We start from the raw sequence: 18,229 nt of genomic DNA on the forward strand, positions 1-18,229 counted from the left end.
TTCCTGCCTTATCTCCATAACCCTTGATTCCACTATCCTTGAGAGCTCTATCCAACTCTTTCTTAAAGTCCCTTTGTGTTAATATTCTGTTCTTTGGTTCTCCCTTCCAAAATGAACAATGTTGCATTTTCCCTTCTCATACTTCATTTGCTAACTTCTTATCCACTTATTTAACCTATCAATATCTCTTGAAACTGCTTGTATCCCTACACAATTTGCCTTTCTACCAATCTTTGTCATCTGTGAAGTTGGCTATAGTACATTCCCTTCACTTCTCCAAGTCATTAATATATATTATAAACAGTTGTCCCGATACTGATCTCTGTGGAACCCCATTGGTCTCAGGTCACCATTCTGAAAACAAACCCCTTTATACCAGTCTCTGTTTCATGCCCATGAATCAGTTCTGTATCCATGCCAATGTAGTACCTCCAACAGATTGCATTCTTAACCTTTTGTGAGGTACTTTCTCGCACACTTTCTGAAAATCCAAATAACATATATCTACTGGTTCCCCTCTATCCACTCTGGTTGACACCTTGCAAAGAAAGAAAGAACAAAGAAAATTTACAGCCCAGAAACAGGCTGTTTGGCCCTCCAAACCTGTGCCAATCCAAATCCACTGTCTAAATCTATTTTCCATGTGTATCCCCCTTAAACTTTTCTCCTCTCACTTTGAACGTGTGACCTCTTGTTATTGAATCCCTCATCCTGGGAAAAAGCTTACCTCTATCCACCCTGAATATGCCCTTCATGATTTTGTAGAATTCAATCAGGCCCCCCCTCAATCTCCTTTTTTTCTAATGAAAACAATCCTAACCTACTCAACCTCTCTTCATAGCTAGCACCTTCCATACCAGGCAACATCCTCGCAAACCTTCTCTGCACCCTCTCCAAAGTGTCCACATCCTTTTGGTAATGTGGTGATCAGAACTGTACACAGTATTCTAAATGCGGCCGAACCAAAATCTTGTACAATTTTAACATGACCTGCCAGCTCTTATACTCAATACCTGTCCAATGAAGACAAGCAGACCATATGTCTGGAAAACTCTAAAAAATTAGACAGACACAATTTCTCTTCCATGAAGCTATTATTGACTCTTTGATTGGATTATGCTTTCCAAATTTTATGCTATTGCTTCCTTAATAGTTGATTCAGATGCTTTTCCAACAAAGGGCGATGGTTAATCAGTCTATAGTTACCTGCTGTTTGCTTCCCCCTGTTTTTGAATAAGGGTAGCACATTGGCAATTTTCTAATCCTCTGGTACTTCTTCAGAATCCAATGATTTTTGGAAAATTATAACTAATGCACCCACTATCTCTGCAGCTATCTGTTGGTTTGTTGGGATGCAAGCCATCAAGGTAATTTATCTGCCTTTAGACGTGTTAGTTTGTTATGCCATCCTATGCTCCTGCACTCATCTTCCATGCCAGCCCCCCAAATGTCCCCTGCGGCAATCTAAGTTCCTCTAGATGCCTCCATTGTCCTTCATAGCCCCTGTGCCAATGCATGCCCCACCAAATTTTAGGCTTAAGTACACCATGCCAACTCACCAAGTATCCATTCTGGGCAGACCTCAACAATCATGCTGCAATGAATACAATTAGATTTTAGTGTTTATTGATGTATTTACTACTATAAAAAAGATGTTTAATTGATTTTTTAAAAAAAACCATTGCCCATTCTTCTTTTAACTATTTTAGTTGTTATGAAATCAAGTCTCTGCTTTCATAACACCATTTGAATGACCTTAGTTGCACGTAGGACTGACAATCAGAATGGGAACTGAAAAGCACCCCACGATGAAATTGAAAGATTGTGAAATCAGAAGTCCAGTACAGATCCTATAATGATAGCCCTCAGGCTTATATCCACAGGCAAAACTCTGCAGTTTTTCAAACTATCAAAGACCAGGCAATTTAAATGCTTTGATAGTTCCTGCAGTTCTGAAGATGGGTTAATGTAGTATAGAAAATGTAGACTGTTTCTTTGTCCACAGGTGTTGCCATACCTGCTGCATTTCTCCAGACCTTTGATTGTATTTCAGATCACCTTCATCTATAATAATTTGCTTTTGTGACTTTCCCTTGACAGTTCCAATCAGTTTACCCACTTTTTCATGTCCTCTTTGGCAATCCTTATTGCTACTTGACCTCTCCTAAAGGGCACACCACCTCTTCTAAAGGTGTTCCCTGCACCCATCTGCAAGATTACACAATTTCTGCAAAGAACTCCAGCAGCCTTTAATCTTCTCCTATAAGGTATAAAGCCAACACGTCATGCTTTTGACATTCCACTCGTGAAAATTAGATTTGTTTGAAGGCTGCTGCACTGTAACACCTGCAGGTGCTTTTGTGAACACAGATGAATGACTGCCATCAGCACACAATGAAAATGGTGGGTGGTAGCCATGGAAGTGGGATTTCCAGTGCTGTTTTGGCTACCCAGTCCCTCATTATGAAGATTCAGCTCTTTGGTTAGCAAATAGTTCTCTAAGTTAACAAGACCAGCTTAGTTTAATCAGCCAACATTGGGGACACAATGGTGTGGTCACTGGGCAAAAGTAAGGACTGCAGATGCTGGAAACTGCAGTAATGTCACTGGACTAGTAATCCAGTGGTTAAGCTAAGTTCCATGGACACAGGTTCAAATCTTACCATGGCAGTAGGTGAAATTTAAGTTTGTTTTATGAAGTCTGGAAATGAAACTCTCAGTAGTTATGATGAAGCTCTCATCAGTTGTTGGTTATTGTAAAAACTAAAAGTCACTAATGAGGTAAATCCTTACCCAATGTCACTTATATGTGACTCCATTCACATGGTTGATTCTTAACTGCCATCGTGATTGTTGCGCAAGCTGCTCAGTTCAAGGCAGTTAGGAATTGGTATAAATTTTGCTCTGTCAGCAAAACCCACATTGCATAAATAAACAAATGAAAAATAACATTGGCTCAGATTTATATTTGGTCAATTCCGAGCACAGGTATATGTATCTGATAGCTGTATATTTTTATGTTTTTGTGTGGGTTTTAATATAAAGGCCTAAAAAGTTTTGAGATTGCTTATAACATTTCTTTTCCAACTAAGCTTCTCAGGGCTATGGCATCAAAGATGTTGCAACTTGCAGAAACCTTGTGCTTAGAGGAAATAAGTAGCCATGGAATTCAAGAGACTTTGCTGTTGGCTCAAGTAGCTGCATTAGTGAAAGAACTTGGCTATATTGCAGAAATCTTCAATGTAAGTAATCTTGCTTTTAAGTTGTTTTGTCTATTTTAATTAATTAATGGGTGCCACTTGCAAGGTCAGCATTCATCTGCTCACAGGAGGACCAGTTCCACAGCAGATGGGCTCCTTCTTTAAAGATTGCAATTTCCCCTCCCATGTGATTGATGATGCCCTCCAACATATCTCATCAACTTCCCAAACCTCCACCCTCGAACTCCACCCCTCCAACTGCAACAAGGACAGAACCCCTCCTGGTCCTCTCCTTCCATCCCACCATCCTGCATATACATCGCATCACCCTCTACCATTTCCGCCACCTACAAACTGAATCCACCACCAGAGATATATTTCTCCCCTCCCCTATCAGATTTCCGTAAATATAATTCCCTCCGCGTATCCCTCATCAGGTCCACCCCCACCCCCCCCCCCCCGACCTGTGCTACCTATCTATCTTCCTTCCCACCGTTCCGCTCCACCCTCCTCTCTGACCTATTACCCCCACCTACATCTATCTATCGCACTCTGAGCCACCTCCCCCCCCCCCCCCCCCCCCCTATTTCTCTCACCACCCTCTCGGCTCACAGCCTTATTCCTGATGAAGGGCTTTTTGCCTGAAACTTCGATTCTCCTGCTCCTTGGATGCTGCCTGACCTGCTGTGCTTTTCCAGCACCACACTCTCGACTCTAATTTCCAGCATCTGCAGTACTCACTTCCGCCCAGGTCAGCATTGATGGCCCATTCCCAAATGTCCTTAACGTGATTGACTTGCTAGACCATTTCAGAGGGCAGTTCAGAGTCAGTCACAATGCTCTGGGTCATATGTTAGCCAGACCAGGGAAGGATGACGGATTTATTTCCCTCAAGCACATTAATGAATCAGATGGGATTTTATGGGTTTTTTAGTTCATGGTCACATGAGGTAGCTTTTAATCGCAGAATTCAAATTTCACTGTCTGACATGGTATCGTTCAAACCTTTATCCCACAACATTTGACTGGGCTTTAGATTACTAGTCCAATGACTTTACCGTTACTTCACTGCCTTCCCCATATTCTTGAAAGTTTACCTCAATAAGAGGGAAAATGTCAGAAAACATTGAACAGCAGGTGAAGGAAGCCAATGAGACTTTACTTCTTTGCTACTCAGCAGTTTTCATGTTAATTGTATTCTCCACTAACAGAAGGTTGCCATCATGCCAAAACATCACAGCCAAAAATGAGTTTCAGTGTGCATATGATGTCATGTGCATATGAAGCCTACATCTGCCAATGACCGGTAGACTTTATCAAACAATGTGTCCCTTTGATTTGTCTGCAGCAGGTAGTGTGACAACTATTCTAAGCAGACACGCTTGCAAAATTCAGAACATAGTGTCCAACATTAGATTCGTTCTTCTATTGGACAACATGTATTATACTAATTGTGTTAAAAATCACACCAGAATCTATTTTAAAGTAATCAGCCAGCCTCCGTCTGATTCATTTGGACTTTGTAGAAAATATTTTTCACAAATAGATCCTGTTCTTTGTAGGCAAATAAAATTACACCACGTAAGGTCAAAGAAATGTGCAGCACAAAACAGACTCTTCAGTTCAACTCGTCTATGCTGATCCGATATCCAAAATTAATCCAGTTTCCATTTGCCAGCATTTGGCCCATATCCCTCCAAATCATTCCTATGCATATACCCATCCAAATGCCTTTTAAATGTTGTAATTTATAAGCCTCCACTACTTCCTCTGGCAGCTCATTTCATATATGAACCCTCTGTGTGAAAATGTTGCCCCTTAGATACCTTTTAAATTTTTCTCCTCTCACCTTAAACTTGTGCCCTCTAGTTTTGGGATTCCCCATTCCATGGAAAATACCTTGCTTATTTATTCTATCCATGCCCCTCATGATTTTATAAATCTCAATAAGGTCACCCCTCAGCCTCCGAGCTCCAGGGAAAACAGCCCCAGTTTATTCCCTCTAATTCAAACCCTTCTACCCTGGCAACATTCTTGTAAATCTTTTCTGAACCCTTTCAAGTTTCACAACATCCTTATAGCAGGGAGACCAGAATTGCACACAGTATTCCAACAGTGGCCTAACCAATATCCTGTACAGCTGCAACATGACTTCCCAACTCCTATGTTCAATGCTCTGACCAATAAAGGCAAGCATACCAAATGCTTTTTTCACTATCCTGTCTATTTGCAACTCCAGTTTCAAGGAACCATAAACCTCCACTGCAAGGCCTCTTTGTTCAGCACCCCTGGTGTGCTGAACATTCCCCCGGACCTTACCATTAAGTGTTTGTTTTACCAATATAAAGTTAGTTTGTTTGCATTTCAGTACTGGTGTGTGCAAGACAAAAACCTTCAATTTCACGTCTCTTTTCAGCAAAATTTAAATTGAATTAAATTTATTGAATTTATTGTCACGTGTACCGAGGCACAGTGAAAAGCTTTGCCTTGCGAGCAATACAGACAGATCACAGAGTTAAGTAGCATAGATAGTAAATAATAGCTAAACAGCGGCAAAAACAAAATTACAGTTTCAGGCGAATTTTAAGAGTTTGAGAGTCCATTCAGTATTGTAACAACAGTAGGGTAGAAACTGTTTCGAAATCGGCTGGAGTGTGTGTTCGGGCTTCTGTACCTTCTCCCCGATGGTAGAGGTTGTAGAAAAGCATTACCAGGGTGGGATGGATCTTTGAGAATGCTGGCAGCCTTTCCTTGACAGTGGGCCTGGTAGATGGGTTCTATAGATGGGAGATTGGCCTTTGTGGTTGTCCGGGCCGAGATCACCACTCTCTGTAACCGTCTCCGTTCTTGAATGTTACAGTTGCCGTACCAGGTAGTAATACATCCAGACAGAATGCTCTTGATGGTGCACATATAAAATTTGGCAAGGATATTCGCTGTCATGCTAAATTTCTTCAGCTGCCTGAGGAAGAGGAGGCATTGTTGGGCCCTTGTAACCAGTGCGTCCACATGAAGAGTCCAAGAAAGCTTGTTGTTGATGACCACTCCCAGGAGCTTGACACTCTCCATTCATTCCACCTCTGTGCTGTTAATGTGTAGGGGGGCATGAGTAACGTCCCGCCAAAAGTCAATAATGAGTTCCTTGGGTTTGCTGGCATTGAGAGCTAGGTTGTTCTCAGTGCACCATTTTTTCAGGTCTTCCCCCTCTCGTCTGTAGCCTGTTTTGTCGCCAACTGAGCTTCAACTGTCTATGGTGGTGTCATCAGAGAACTTATAAATGGCATTAGTCTGGTATTTGGCGATGCAGTCATGGGTATACAGTGAAGACTGTAGGGGGCTGAGCACGCACCCCTGGGGGCTCCAGTGTTGAGTGTTAGTGAAGATGAAATATTTTCCCCAATCTTCACTGATTGTGGCCTGTGGGTCAGTGAACTGAGGGTGCCGCTGCAGAGAGTGGAGCTTAGTCTGAGATCACTAAGTTTAGTAATCAGTCTCAAGGGGATAAGAGTGTTGAAGGCTGAACTGTAGTTAATGAGTAGGATTCTTAATGAGTAGTAGCTGTTCTTGGTGTTAAGATGTTCTAAGGGGGAGTGAAGGGCAAGTGATATGGCATCTGATGTGGATCTGTTGGTCCGATAGACAAATTGGAGTGGGTCAAGAGTAGTGGGGAGGTTGAAGTTGATTAATGCCATAACCAGCCTTTCAAAGCACTTCATGACCACTGAAGTTAGGGCCACTGGGCGGTAGTGCTACATGAGCCTTCTTTGACACAGGGATGATGTTGGCCCTCTTGAAACAGGTAAGGATAGTGGCCTGCTGCAGGGAGAGATTGAAGATGTCTGAGGAGACCTCTGCCAGTTGGTCTGTGCATGTTCTGAGTGCATGGCTTGGTACTCTGTCTGGTCCCATCGCTTTCCTTGGATTCACACGAAGGAAAACTGATCTGATCTCCAATGCAAAAATGGTGTACTGAGAACAACCTAACTCTCAATGCCAGCAAACCCAAGGAACTCATTATTGACTTTTGGCAGGATGTTACTCATGCCCCCCCCTACACATTAACAGCACAGAGGTGGAATGAGTGGAGAGTGTCAAGCTCCTGGGAGTGGTCATCAACAACAAGTTTTCTTGGACTCTTCATGTGGACGCACTGGTTACAAAGGCCCAACAACATCTCTTCCTCAGGCAGCTGAAGAAATTTGGCATGATGGCGAATGCCCTTGCCATCGAGAGCATTCTGTGTGGATGTATCTCTACCTGGTATGGCAACATATGTACCATTCAAGATCAGAGACAGTTACAGAGAGTGGTGAACTCGGCCCAGATAATCACAAAGGCCAACCTCCCATCTATAGAATCCATCTACCAGGCCCGCTGTCAGGGAAAGGCCGCCAGTATTCTCAAAGATCCATCCCAACCTGACAATGCTTTTCTACAACCTCTACCATCAGGAAGAAGGTATAGAAGCCTGAACACACACACACCAGCCGGTTTCGAAACAGTTTCTACCTTACTGTTGTTAGAATACTAAATGGACTCTCAAACTCTCAACATTCGCCTGGACCTGTGATTTTGTTTTTGCCGCTGTTTACCTATTATTTACTTACCTGTGCTACTTAACTCTGTGATCTGCCTGTATTGCTCGCAAGATAAAGCTTTTTCACTGTGCCTCGGTACACATGACAATAAATTCAATTCAATCCCTGCCTCTCATAAAGAGATTAGTTAAGGTCTGAACTCACTGCCTTCAATCAAAGCGTTTAAAAGAAAATTGGTTTTTATCTGAAAAGGAAGAACATACAAGGTGAATTGTTTATTCAGAGATAGTGCACATATAATAGAGCCAAAATTGTCTTGCTGTGCTGTAACAATTCTGTGATTTAAGATTAGATGTAATGCAGCCCCTCATAACAAAAAGCGTAGTGGATCCCACTTAATAACAGGAGGGCTCCCACATCAGATTCCCAATAGTTTCAAAAGTCCCCCGCCAGTTAGGTTGAAGTGCGAAAGTTGGACATTGAATTCATGGTCTTTGGCAGAGGATATCATTTCATAGCCATGGTGTTACAACACAGAAGGAGACCATTCAGCCCATTTTGCCCATGTGACTTGTTAAATGAGCATCATATCTTCGTCCCAGTCACCTGCTTTTCTCCCCCATAGCCTTTTTCATTACTTTTATCTAAATAATCATCCAGTGGCCTTCTGCATGCCTCAAATTGAACTTGCCTCCACCACATTTCTAGAGAGTACATTCATAGCCTAACTGCTTACTGTCTGAGAAAATGTTTCCTTGCATTTCCCTTTGCTTCTGTTGCACATCACTTCACATGTTCATGCTCTTGGTCTTGTTCCCTTTACAATTGGGAATAGTTTCTCCCTGTCTAACCTGTTCATGATTTTGAAAACCTCTATCAGGTCTCCTGTTAAGCTACTTTCCTCCAAGCAGAATGCTCTCAATTTCAATATTTTCCCAGAGCTGAAGTTTCTCATTCCTGGAACAATTCACATCCTTCCTAAAATGTAGCACCCAGAACTGTACACACCAGTCCAGATGAGGCCTCAGAAGTGTCTTATACTTTGGCTCACTACTGAACCAATTGTTACTTAGTATCCATATCCCCACTGCAGTTTAATATTGACTCAGCCATGAAATGTGGGCCTGCCAAAATCTCAAAGAATGCACAGAAGATCTTTTCAGATTTGTCAATGGCATTCCAGCGGATCCCTTACTCTGTGCCTGATTGAAGACTAGGCTTTAGGGTGAAAGCGGTTCTGGAAGCGACACTCTATTGTCATCTCCAACCCACTTGATTACAATCCCCTAACCTCTACCTCCCCACCATCGTCACCCCCACGTACAACCTTTCGACCACTATCTCACAGTGGTAAAAACAATGACTGCAGATGCTGGAAACCAGATTCTGGATTAGTGGTGCTGGAAGAGCACAGCAGTTCAGGCAGCATCCAAGGAGCTTCGAAATCGACGTTTCGGGCAAAAGCCCTTCATCAGGAATAAAGGCAGTGAGCCTGAAGCGTGGAGAGAAAAGCTAGAGGAGAGTGGGGATGGGGAGAAAGTAGCGTAGAGTACAATGGGTGAGTGGGGGAGGGGATGAAGGTGATAGGTCAGGGAGGGGAGGGTGGAGTGGATAGGTGGAAAAGGAGCGAGGCAGGTAGGACGAGTCCGGACAAGTCATGGGGACAGTGCTGAGCTGGAAGTTTAGAACTAGGGTGAGGTGGGGAAAGGGGAAATAAGGAATCTATTGAAGTCCACATTGATGCCCTGGGGTTGAAGTGTTCCAAGGCGGAAGATAAGGCGTTCTTCCTCCAGGCGTCTGGTGGTGAGGGAGCGGCGGTGAAGGAGGCCCAGGACCTCCATGGCCTCGGCAGAGTGGGAGGGGGAGTTGAAATGTTGGGCCATGGGGCAGTGTGGTTGATTGGTGTGGGTGTCCCGGAGATGTTCCGGGTATAATAAATGATATTGGTGGATGTGCAGGTAAAACCTTGATGGATGTGGAAGGCTCCTTTAGGGCCTTGGATAGAGGTGAGGGAGGAGGTGTGGGCGCAGGTTTTACAGTTCCTGCGGTGGCAGGGGAAAGTGCCAGTATGGGAGGATGGGTTGTAGGGGGGGCGTGGACCTGACCAGGAAGTCACGGAGGGAATGGTCTTTGCGGAAAGGGGTGGGGAGGGAAATATATCCCTGGTGGTGGGGTCTTTTTGGAGGTGGCGGAAATGTCGGCGGATGATTTGGTTTATGAGAAGGTTGGTAGGGTGGAAGGTGAGCACCAGGGGCGTTCTGTCCTTGTTACGGTTGGAGGGGTGGAGTCTGAGGGCGGAGGTGCGGGATGTGGACAAGATGCATTGGAGGGCATCTTTAACCATGTGGGAAGGGAAATTGCGGTCTCTAAAAAAGGAGGCCATCTGGTGTGTTCTGTGGTGGAACTGGTCCTCTTGGGAGCAGATCGGCGGAGGCGGAGGAATTGGGAATACGGGATGGCATTTTTGCAAGAGATAGGGTGGGAAGAGGTGTAATCCAGGTAGCTGTAGGAGTCGGTGGGTTTGTAAAAAATGTCAGTGTCAAGTCGATCGTCATTAATGGAGATGGAGAGGTCCAGGAAGGGGAGGCAGGTGTCAGAGATGGTCCAGGTAAATTTAAGGTCAGGGTGGAATGTGTTGGTGAAGTTGATGAATTGCTCAACCTCCTCGCGGGAGCACGAGGTGGCGCCAATGCAGTCATCAATGTAACGGAGGAAGAGGTGGGGAGTGGTGCCGGTGTAATTACGGAAGATCAACTGTTCTACGTAGTCAACAAAGAGACAGGCATAGCTGGGGCCCATACGTGTGCCCATGGCTACTCTTTTGGTCTGGAGGAAGTGGGAAGGATTCGAAGGAGAAATTGTTAAGGGTGAGGACCAGTTCGGCCAAACGAATGAGAGTGTCAGTGGAAGGGTACTGTTGGAGACATCTGGAGAGGAAAAAACGGAGGGCTTGGAGGCCCTGGTCATGGCGGATGGAGGTGTAGAGGGATTGGGGGCCGGGGAAAGGGAAGTCTTTGAAGGAGGTGGAGGGTGTGGGTGGTGTCTCGAACATATGTGGAGAGTTCCTGGACTAGGTGGGATAGGACAGTGTCGAGGTAGGTAGAGATGAGTTCAGTGGGGCAGGAGCATGCTGAGACAATGGGTCTGTCAGGGTGGTCAGGCTTGTGGATCTTGGGCAGTGCGGGGTTCCTGGACTATGAGGTGGGAAGCTGTGGGTGGGAGATCTCCTGAGGTGATGAAGTTCTGTATGGTCTGGGAGATGATGGTTTGGTGATGGGGGGGTGGGGTCATGGTCAAGGGGGCAGTTGGAAGAGCTGTCCTCGAGTTGACGTTTGGCTTCAGCGGTGTAAAGGTCAGTGCGCCAGACTACCACTGCGCCCCCTTTATCTGCTGGCTTGATGGTGAGGTTGGGATTGGAGCAGAGGGATTGGAGGGCTGCGCGTTGTGAGGGTGAGAGGTTGGAGTGGGGGAGGGAGGTTGACAGGTTGAGGCGGTTAATGTCCCGGCGGCAGTTGGAAATGAAGAGGTCGAGGGCAGGTAATAGGCCAGCGCGGGGTGTCCAGGTGGATGCAGTGTGTTGGAGGTGGGCGAAGGGGTCCTTGGAAGGTGGGCGGGAGTCCTCATTGGATGTTGCTTCCTCAATGCCTTTGCTGCCTGAAGAGAATGAATTTTTTCATGATTCTTCAGGGTTTTTTTTATGATTCTTCAGGGTTTTTTTCACCATTCATTTATTTCTTACTTTGTTTGTAGTTTAAACAGACGAACAGATGTCTGCTTGCTCCTTTGTAGGCCTCCTCCATCATTACCCGTGATTTCATTCTCAAATCTATTAAAGCATAGCTTTCCCTGATGATACAGTGGTTTTCTTGGTTTCCCTTGATGATATAGTGGCTGACTTAAAACCTACCACTGTAAGCCTAACTTCCCAACATGGCGGAGACAGAGAGGGACACGTCTTTGGAAAGCTGCTGTTCCTATCAGTGGCTGTACTCCAGATTTGAAATAGGCATTTACTTTGTAGAAAAAACATGGTCAGCATTTAACAATGTTCAAGGTTTGTGTAAAGATTTGTAACATGGCTGCTGGTTGTAATTGTTGTGGATATGTTCACCGAGCTGGGAATTTGGTTTGCAGCCATTTCGTCCCTTTACTAGGTAACCTCCTCAGTCCTGTGGAGCAACCTGTGAAGCACTGCTGTACTGTATCAGTTGGAATTTATTTGGTTTCGTTCCCGCTGCTCCCAGTTGCTGGTACTGGTTATTCGTTGCAGTGGTCAGTATATTGGGCCTAGGTCAATGTGTTTATTGATGGAGTCCGTGGATAAGTGCCAAACTTCTAGGAATTCCCTGGCTGTCCTCTGTTTCGCTTGTCCTATTAATGTGTTGTCCCAATCGAATTTGTGGTCCTTGTCTTCTGTGTGTATAGCTACTAGGGACAGCTGTTTGGGGCATTTGGTGACTAGTTGATGTTCATGGATGCGGATTACTAGTTGTCTGCCTGCTTGTCCTATATAATGTTTTGTGCAGTATTGCATGGAATCTCGTACACCACGTTTGTCCTGCACATGATGAGTATTGGGTCTTTTGTTCTGAGTGTGCCAATCGGTTTCTGTGCTGTCATCAATCCATGTGTTCAGGGAAGTCTGGCTGCCAATTCCGAGATGTATTTATTTAAGGTAGAGTGGTAAGTGTGTTAGGTCGTGGAATATCCTTGTCGCATTGTTTGTCTGTCAGGCATCTGCGGATGAAGTTGCGAGGATATCTGTTCTTGGCAAAGAATTTGTAGAGGTGTTCTTCTTCCTCTCTTCACAGACTGGGAGTGTTATAGCCCTTTTGAACAAGGTCCTAATGCAGCTTCTCTTGTGTCTGTTTAGTGGTTGCTGTTATAACTCAGGATCTAGTTGGTGTGTGTGGCTTCTCTGTACTCTTTTGTTGTGCATTTCCCATTCTGTGTTCTTTCTACCATCACACCCAGAAATGGGAGTTGGTTGTTAATTTCTGAATATACCTTTGGCCCATATCCCTTATGACTTGCTTAACAAAAATTTACCTATCTCAGATTTAAAATTAAGGACTGATCTTGCATCACTGCTTTTGGGGAAGAGGGTTCCAAACCTCTAACATCCTTTGTGTATAGAAATACTTCCTCACATTTCTTCTGAACAGTCTAACCCTAATTTTAGACTCACCCCCTGAGTTCGAGAATCTCCAGACAAGGGAAATAGGTTATCTTTATCCACTGCCCTTCCCTTATAATATCTTGAAGACTTTGATCAGATCATCACTTAAACTTCTAAATTCAAGATAAAAAAGACCTAATTTGTTTAATTTCTCCTCATAATGTAATCTCTGATGTCCAAAAATCATTCTTGTAAACCCTCCAAGGCCACTGCATCCTTCCTAAAGTGGGCCCAGAACTATTGCCAGTGTGTAGCCGAACCAGGGTTTTGTGTAACTGCAACATAACGTTTGCATCCTATACTCATCGCTAGATATAAAAGTCAGCATTCCATTAGCTTTCTTGATTATTTTCTGCAACCAGGACTGCCAGATCATCTCTTCCTCCATTAAAATATTGTAAAAATCCTTTTCCATTCCTGATCAGCCCATGTTCTCTCATCAGACTTTCCTCCAGCCCATTCCAAATGACAGAGCCATCTGTTAATACCATCACCAGCACTCAGTATCAGTAAGTGGACACTAAAATTCAAGATGCCCTGCTGCAATTTGCCAAGCTTCCTTCAATAACATGTTCAAAGTTTGTGATCTCTACCTCTGAGAGGACAAGGGCAACAGGTTTATAGCAACACTAGTATCTTCAAGTGAACACAGCAGCCTAACTTCAAATTATATTGTTCAAAATCTGGAAATTCCGAACAGATTTGTGGATGTTCATACATCAAGTGGACTGCAATAGTTTGAGAATGTAGCCCATCAACCTCTTCTTTGGAGTAATTAGGGATGGGCAGCAAATACTGACCTTGCCAGAAACACATGAAATATGCCATGAAACAACTATTTTAAAAATTGAAGACTTCATTTCTAGTATTCCCTGAACATATCCAACCTCCATTGCTTCTAGGCTCTGAGGCCTCTCTCTGTTTGTCTGCTAGATCTCAGAGAACCTTTACTTATGATCAAAGTTCATGTCCTATATTTAGAGTCATAGTCATAGAGATGTACAGCATGGAAACAGATCCTTCGGTCCAACCCGTCCATGCCAACTAGATATCCCAACCCAATCTAGTCCCACCTGCCAGCACTTGGCCCATTTCCTTCCAAACCCTTCCTATTCATATACCCATGCAAATGCCTTTTAAATGTTTCAATTGTACTAACCTCCACCACTTCCTCTGGCAGCTCGTTCCGTACACGTACCACCCTCTGCATGAAAATGTTGCCCCTTAGGTCTCTTTTATATCTTTCCACTCTCACCCTAAACCTGTGCCCTCTAGTTCTGGACTCTCTCACCCAGGGAAAAGAGTTTGTCTATTTACCCTATCCATGCCCCTCATAATTTTGTAAACCTCTAAAACATCACCAGTCAGCCTCCGATGCTCCAGGGAAAACAGCTCCAGCCTGTTCAGCCTCTCCCTATAGCTCAAATTCTCCAATTCTGGCAACATCCTTGTAAATCTTTTCTGAGCCCTTCCAAGTCTCACAACATCTTTCCGATAGGAAGGAGACCAGAATTGCACGCAATATTCTAACAGTGGCTTAACCAATGTCCTGTACAGTCGCAACATGACCTCCCAACCCCTGTACTCAATACTCTGACCAATAAAGGAAAGCATACCAAACGTCTTCTTCACTATCCTATCTACCTGTGACTCCACTTTCAAGGAGCTATGAACCTGCACGCCAAGGTCTCTTTATTCAGCAACACTTCCTAGGACCTTACCATTAAGTGTATAATTCCTGCCAAGATTTGCTTTCCCAAAGTGCAGCACCTCGCATTTATCTGAATTCAACTCCATCTGCCACTTCTCAGCCCATTGGCCCATCTGATCAAGATCCTGTTGTAATCTGAGGTAACCTTCTTCGCTGTTCACTACCCCTCCAATTTTGGTGTCATCTGCAAACCTTTCTTGGAAATCCTTTATAGTCCTATCTCTCTCTCTGTCTTTCTGTCTCTCTCTCTCTCTCTCTCACACAACTTTTTGTGCTTAAAGCTTAAATTTCATCTTGCCAACATGGTATTGCATGCTCTATGTCATACAATAACAATTGTACATATAGGCATGTGGTCACCAAATAAACATCACTGCAAATTATGTTCCTTTTCCAGACATTCCCAATAAAGGCGCTGACTCTGTTTTCAACCAGCTGTAAAAGAATGGCTGTTGATATATTTGAACAGACAATGCCTGTGGGAAGGCAGTGGAGGGTAAATTTTCGATCAAGTAAGTATATTTCTCCAAAATGTCTTGTGACATTAATTGTAATATTTCTATATTAGCATTGTTAAATTTATATATAACTTTTTGAGCAGGTAAATTATAGGACTGTAGAACATTCCAGCACAACAGAAGTATTTTCAGCCTATCATGCCTGTCCCAACTCTTTTGGTAAAATAATCCAATTAATCTCATTTCCTGATTCTACTTGGTCTCTCTCTTCAATACAGACTTTTAAAGTAGAAAACCTGCACTCAATGCTTGGAAAACAGCAGTTTGATAGCTGGGAAAGAATTACTTGCAGGAAGAAGCAAAACTTGGAGTTCATTCTTACAAAGAGACTGCAGTGACACGGCTACAGCAGTTTGCACTCTTTGAAATCAGGACACAGCTGCAGCATTAGCAAAATATCTTTTTGCAGCAATTTTACACTCTCTTGGCAGCCCACCAAAGTTTTCACGGGGTTGATGAATTGAAATTCACAATTTATCCAATGCACCTATCCTTTTCTATTCCAAAAATTCTCCCAATATGTCATCACCTTCATCATCTCCAATGTTTTGCTTTAATCCTTTGGAAAATGTCTGAGTAGCTCCAAACTCAGCAGCTATCTTGCAACACTCAAAAAGCGTTTGTATCCTCTCATTGTTGTTATTTCATTTGCCTAATTATTAAATCTTTTTATAAAACAAAATGTAATTTAGATAGCATAATCATATGTAGTCTTAACTGATTTTTGCTGTGATTTTCTCATTTGTATTAGCATTTCATTAATACTAATAATTATTGCAATATGTGCATCCCCATTACATTGACTTATTTGCGTATATATGAGAAGTTTTTTTATGAAAAGATTAGAAGAAAAGAGATTAAAAATTTGATGAATGGTATTTTATTAATGCTGAGTTTGAAACATGCATTCTCAAGAATTAGAGCTAGATTATAAAGTTTATGAATGAAACTGACAGTGAATGATAACTTTTTTTTCTAATCTCAGTTGAACTCCCCAGTAAACCCAACGAATATGCAACTGCTGCTGTACAGACTGTGATTGGTCAGGTTCTGAAGGGAATTCAACCACTTCCAGAAGATGCTCAAACTGTTCCATTAGCAGAAGCCCTGACTGCTTTTATGGGAGCCTGGATGGATCATATACTGAAGCAAAAAATAAAATTTAGGTCATAACTCACATAACTTGTTTTGTATATCCTGTGTAAACTGAGTACTTCAGCACTGGTCACTGCCACATTCAACTTTATCTGGCAATCACTATTGGCAAAAAGGCTGTCCAATTTTCAAGTGCCTTATTATTGCTTACTACAAATTTCAGAAACTAACTTAAAAAAAAGACTTGTGCTATTATTCAGCAAAATAACAACCGATCTAATGTAAGGCTTGAGTCTTGTGGGCATGTGTTAAAAAATTAACGGTATTAATCTTTCTTAGTCATTGGTAACAATCTCACTGTTGCCAGTGTAGGTACACAATTCTTTCTCCAAAATCCTGAAATCCACAAAACTCCAAAATCTTAACTTTTTTTCATGAAGATTTTTTTCTCCATAACTAGGTTATTTAGCGTGCAGACAGTTAACCAAACTCCACAGCCACTCGACCCATGTCGCTCAGACATGACGTGGTGGTGTGGCATCAATTCTGTCTCCGGGCTCGGAGTACTCACTGGTGCGCCTGCTGTTGGGTAAAATTTTTTAAATTTCACCGTTAAACTGTCACTTATTCCGAAATACGACAAATTCTGAATTTTGAAAACCAGCTGGCCTCGAGGGTTTTGGATAAAAGATTGTGCACCTGTAATTCATTACTGCTCCATTATATCTATTGATTTTTATTGTGTATTTTAATGCAATGCAAGAAGAACTTTTAAATTAAAACCTAAAAGAAATTCCATTTTGATACATTTTACAGTATCACGACATTCCAAAGCATCTCTCAATTAATAAATTAATTTTAAACTGTTGGACATTATTATAATGTATATGATAGATAGCATATTAGGTGTGATTATTATTCATAATGGTAATTTGTCCTTTTTAAGAAACTGAACAGCTTTATGAACACTTTTTTGTTTTTACTTCAGTATCATTTTACATTTATATAGTACTTTGTTGCTGTAAAATATCACCTTTTTCTTGTTTGGTGGTGATACCCAGTTTCACCTCTCTACCATCCCTCTTAATTTCCCCACTGCCTCTTTTTATCAAGACATGCACAGCAGAATTTTCAGGTCTTAAAAAGGCCATAAAAGGAAATAAAAATGACCTGAAAACACCAATGCTGATTTCCCAACCCTGGTTATTTTTGCTGAGGAGGTTTGGGGCTTGGTGGGGCTGCCTGCTTCCATTAGGTGATTAGCCAATAAGACATAATAAAAAACTTACTGAGGGTACTGAAAGCTGCTTGACTGGGACTTAACTGTCAGGAAGCAGCATCCAGCAGCAGGCCATGTGGATGCAGAGAATAATAATGGCATTCCGCTTGACTGACATCCTGTCTACTACTTTAAATATTTACTCCCTCCACTACAGATGCAGAGTGACAGCAATGAGTGCCATCTACAGGATACAGCAACTTACTAAGGTTCCTTTGATAACCTTCAAACTCCACAATGTCTACTGTTGTGTGTGCAGCCAACTGAGTCTGCATTTCAACATGTGGTAGGTTTGTGGCCACCATCATCTTTAGTGTAGTGGTCTACAGGGCCTACTTGGTGGTGATAGAGAAAAAATGCTTACTAATCTATCAATAAGAGGCTTTTATATTGAACAATTTATTTTGTTGCATATTAGCAACTAGCAACAGGTAACATTTATGTTATAGACAGTGCTACAGAATCTATAGGATGACCAAGATATTAGGTCTTCTTCCTCTGTTATTTGAAGCTGTTCTGTCCACAAGTCCACATGCCATCATAATAGGCTGTATTTATGACAATCCTCGGTATTAAATCATTCAGACCCATATACAACTTCTACTACCAAGAAGGATGAGATCATTTGCCTGCAAGTTTTCTTCTAAGTTATACAACATTCTGTGTTGAAATAATATTGGTGTTCCTTCACTGTTGCTGATTAAAATTT

At 42.7% G+C, this 18,229-nt stretch overlaps 1 protein-coding gene across 11 annotated transcripts in view; it reads left to right on the forward strand.

The window, feature by feature from the left end:
- ccdc142 (coiled-coil domain containing 142) overlaps positions 1 to 18,229 on the forward strand; it is a 177,800-nt gene that overhangs the window by 115,138 nt on the left and 44,433 nt on the right. For 8 of the 11 annotated variants that reach the window (XM_072575566.1, XM_072575549.1, XM_072575558.1 and 5 more), the window contains 3 exons: positions 3,093 to 3,242; positions 15,026 to 15,140; positions 16,132 to 16,312. In XM_072575566.1, coding sequence (XP_072431667.1) covers positions 3,093 to 3,242; positions 15,026 to 15,140; positions 16,132 to 16,312 — 446 coding nt within the window. Of the gene's footprint in view, positions 1 to 3,092; positions 3,243 to 15,025; positions 15,141 to 16,131; positions 17,807 to 18,229 lie in introns of all 11 variants that reach the window. The other 3 variants (XR_011961347.1, XM_072575529.1, XM_072575600.1) reach the window with 3 other exon arrangements.

Source organism: Chiloscyllium punctatum, chromosome 1 (assembly GCF_047496795.1).
Source record: "Chiloscyllium punctatum isolate Juve2018m chromosome 1, sChiPun1.3, whole genome shotgun sequence".
In the NCBI taxonomy this organism is placed as follows: domain Eukaryota; kingdom Metazoa; phylum Chordata; class Chondrichthyes; order Orectolobiformes; family Hemiscylliidae; genus Chiloscyllium; species Chiloscyllium punctatum.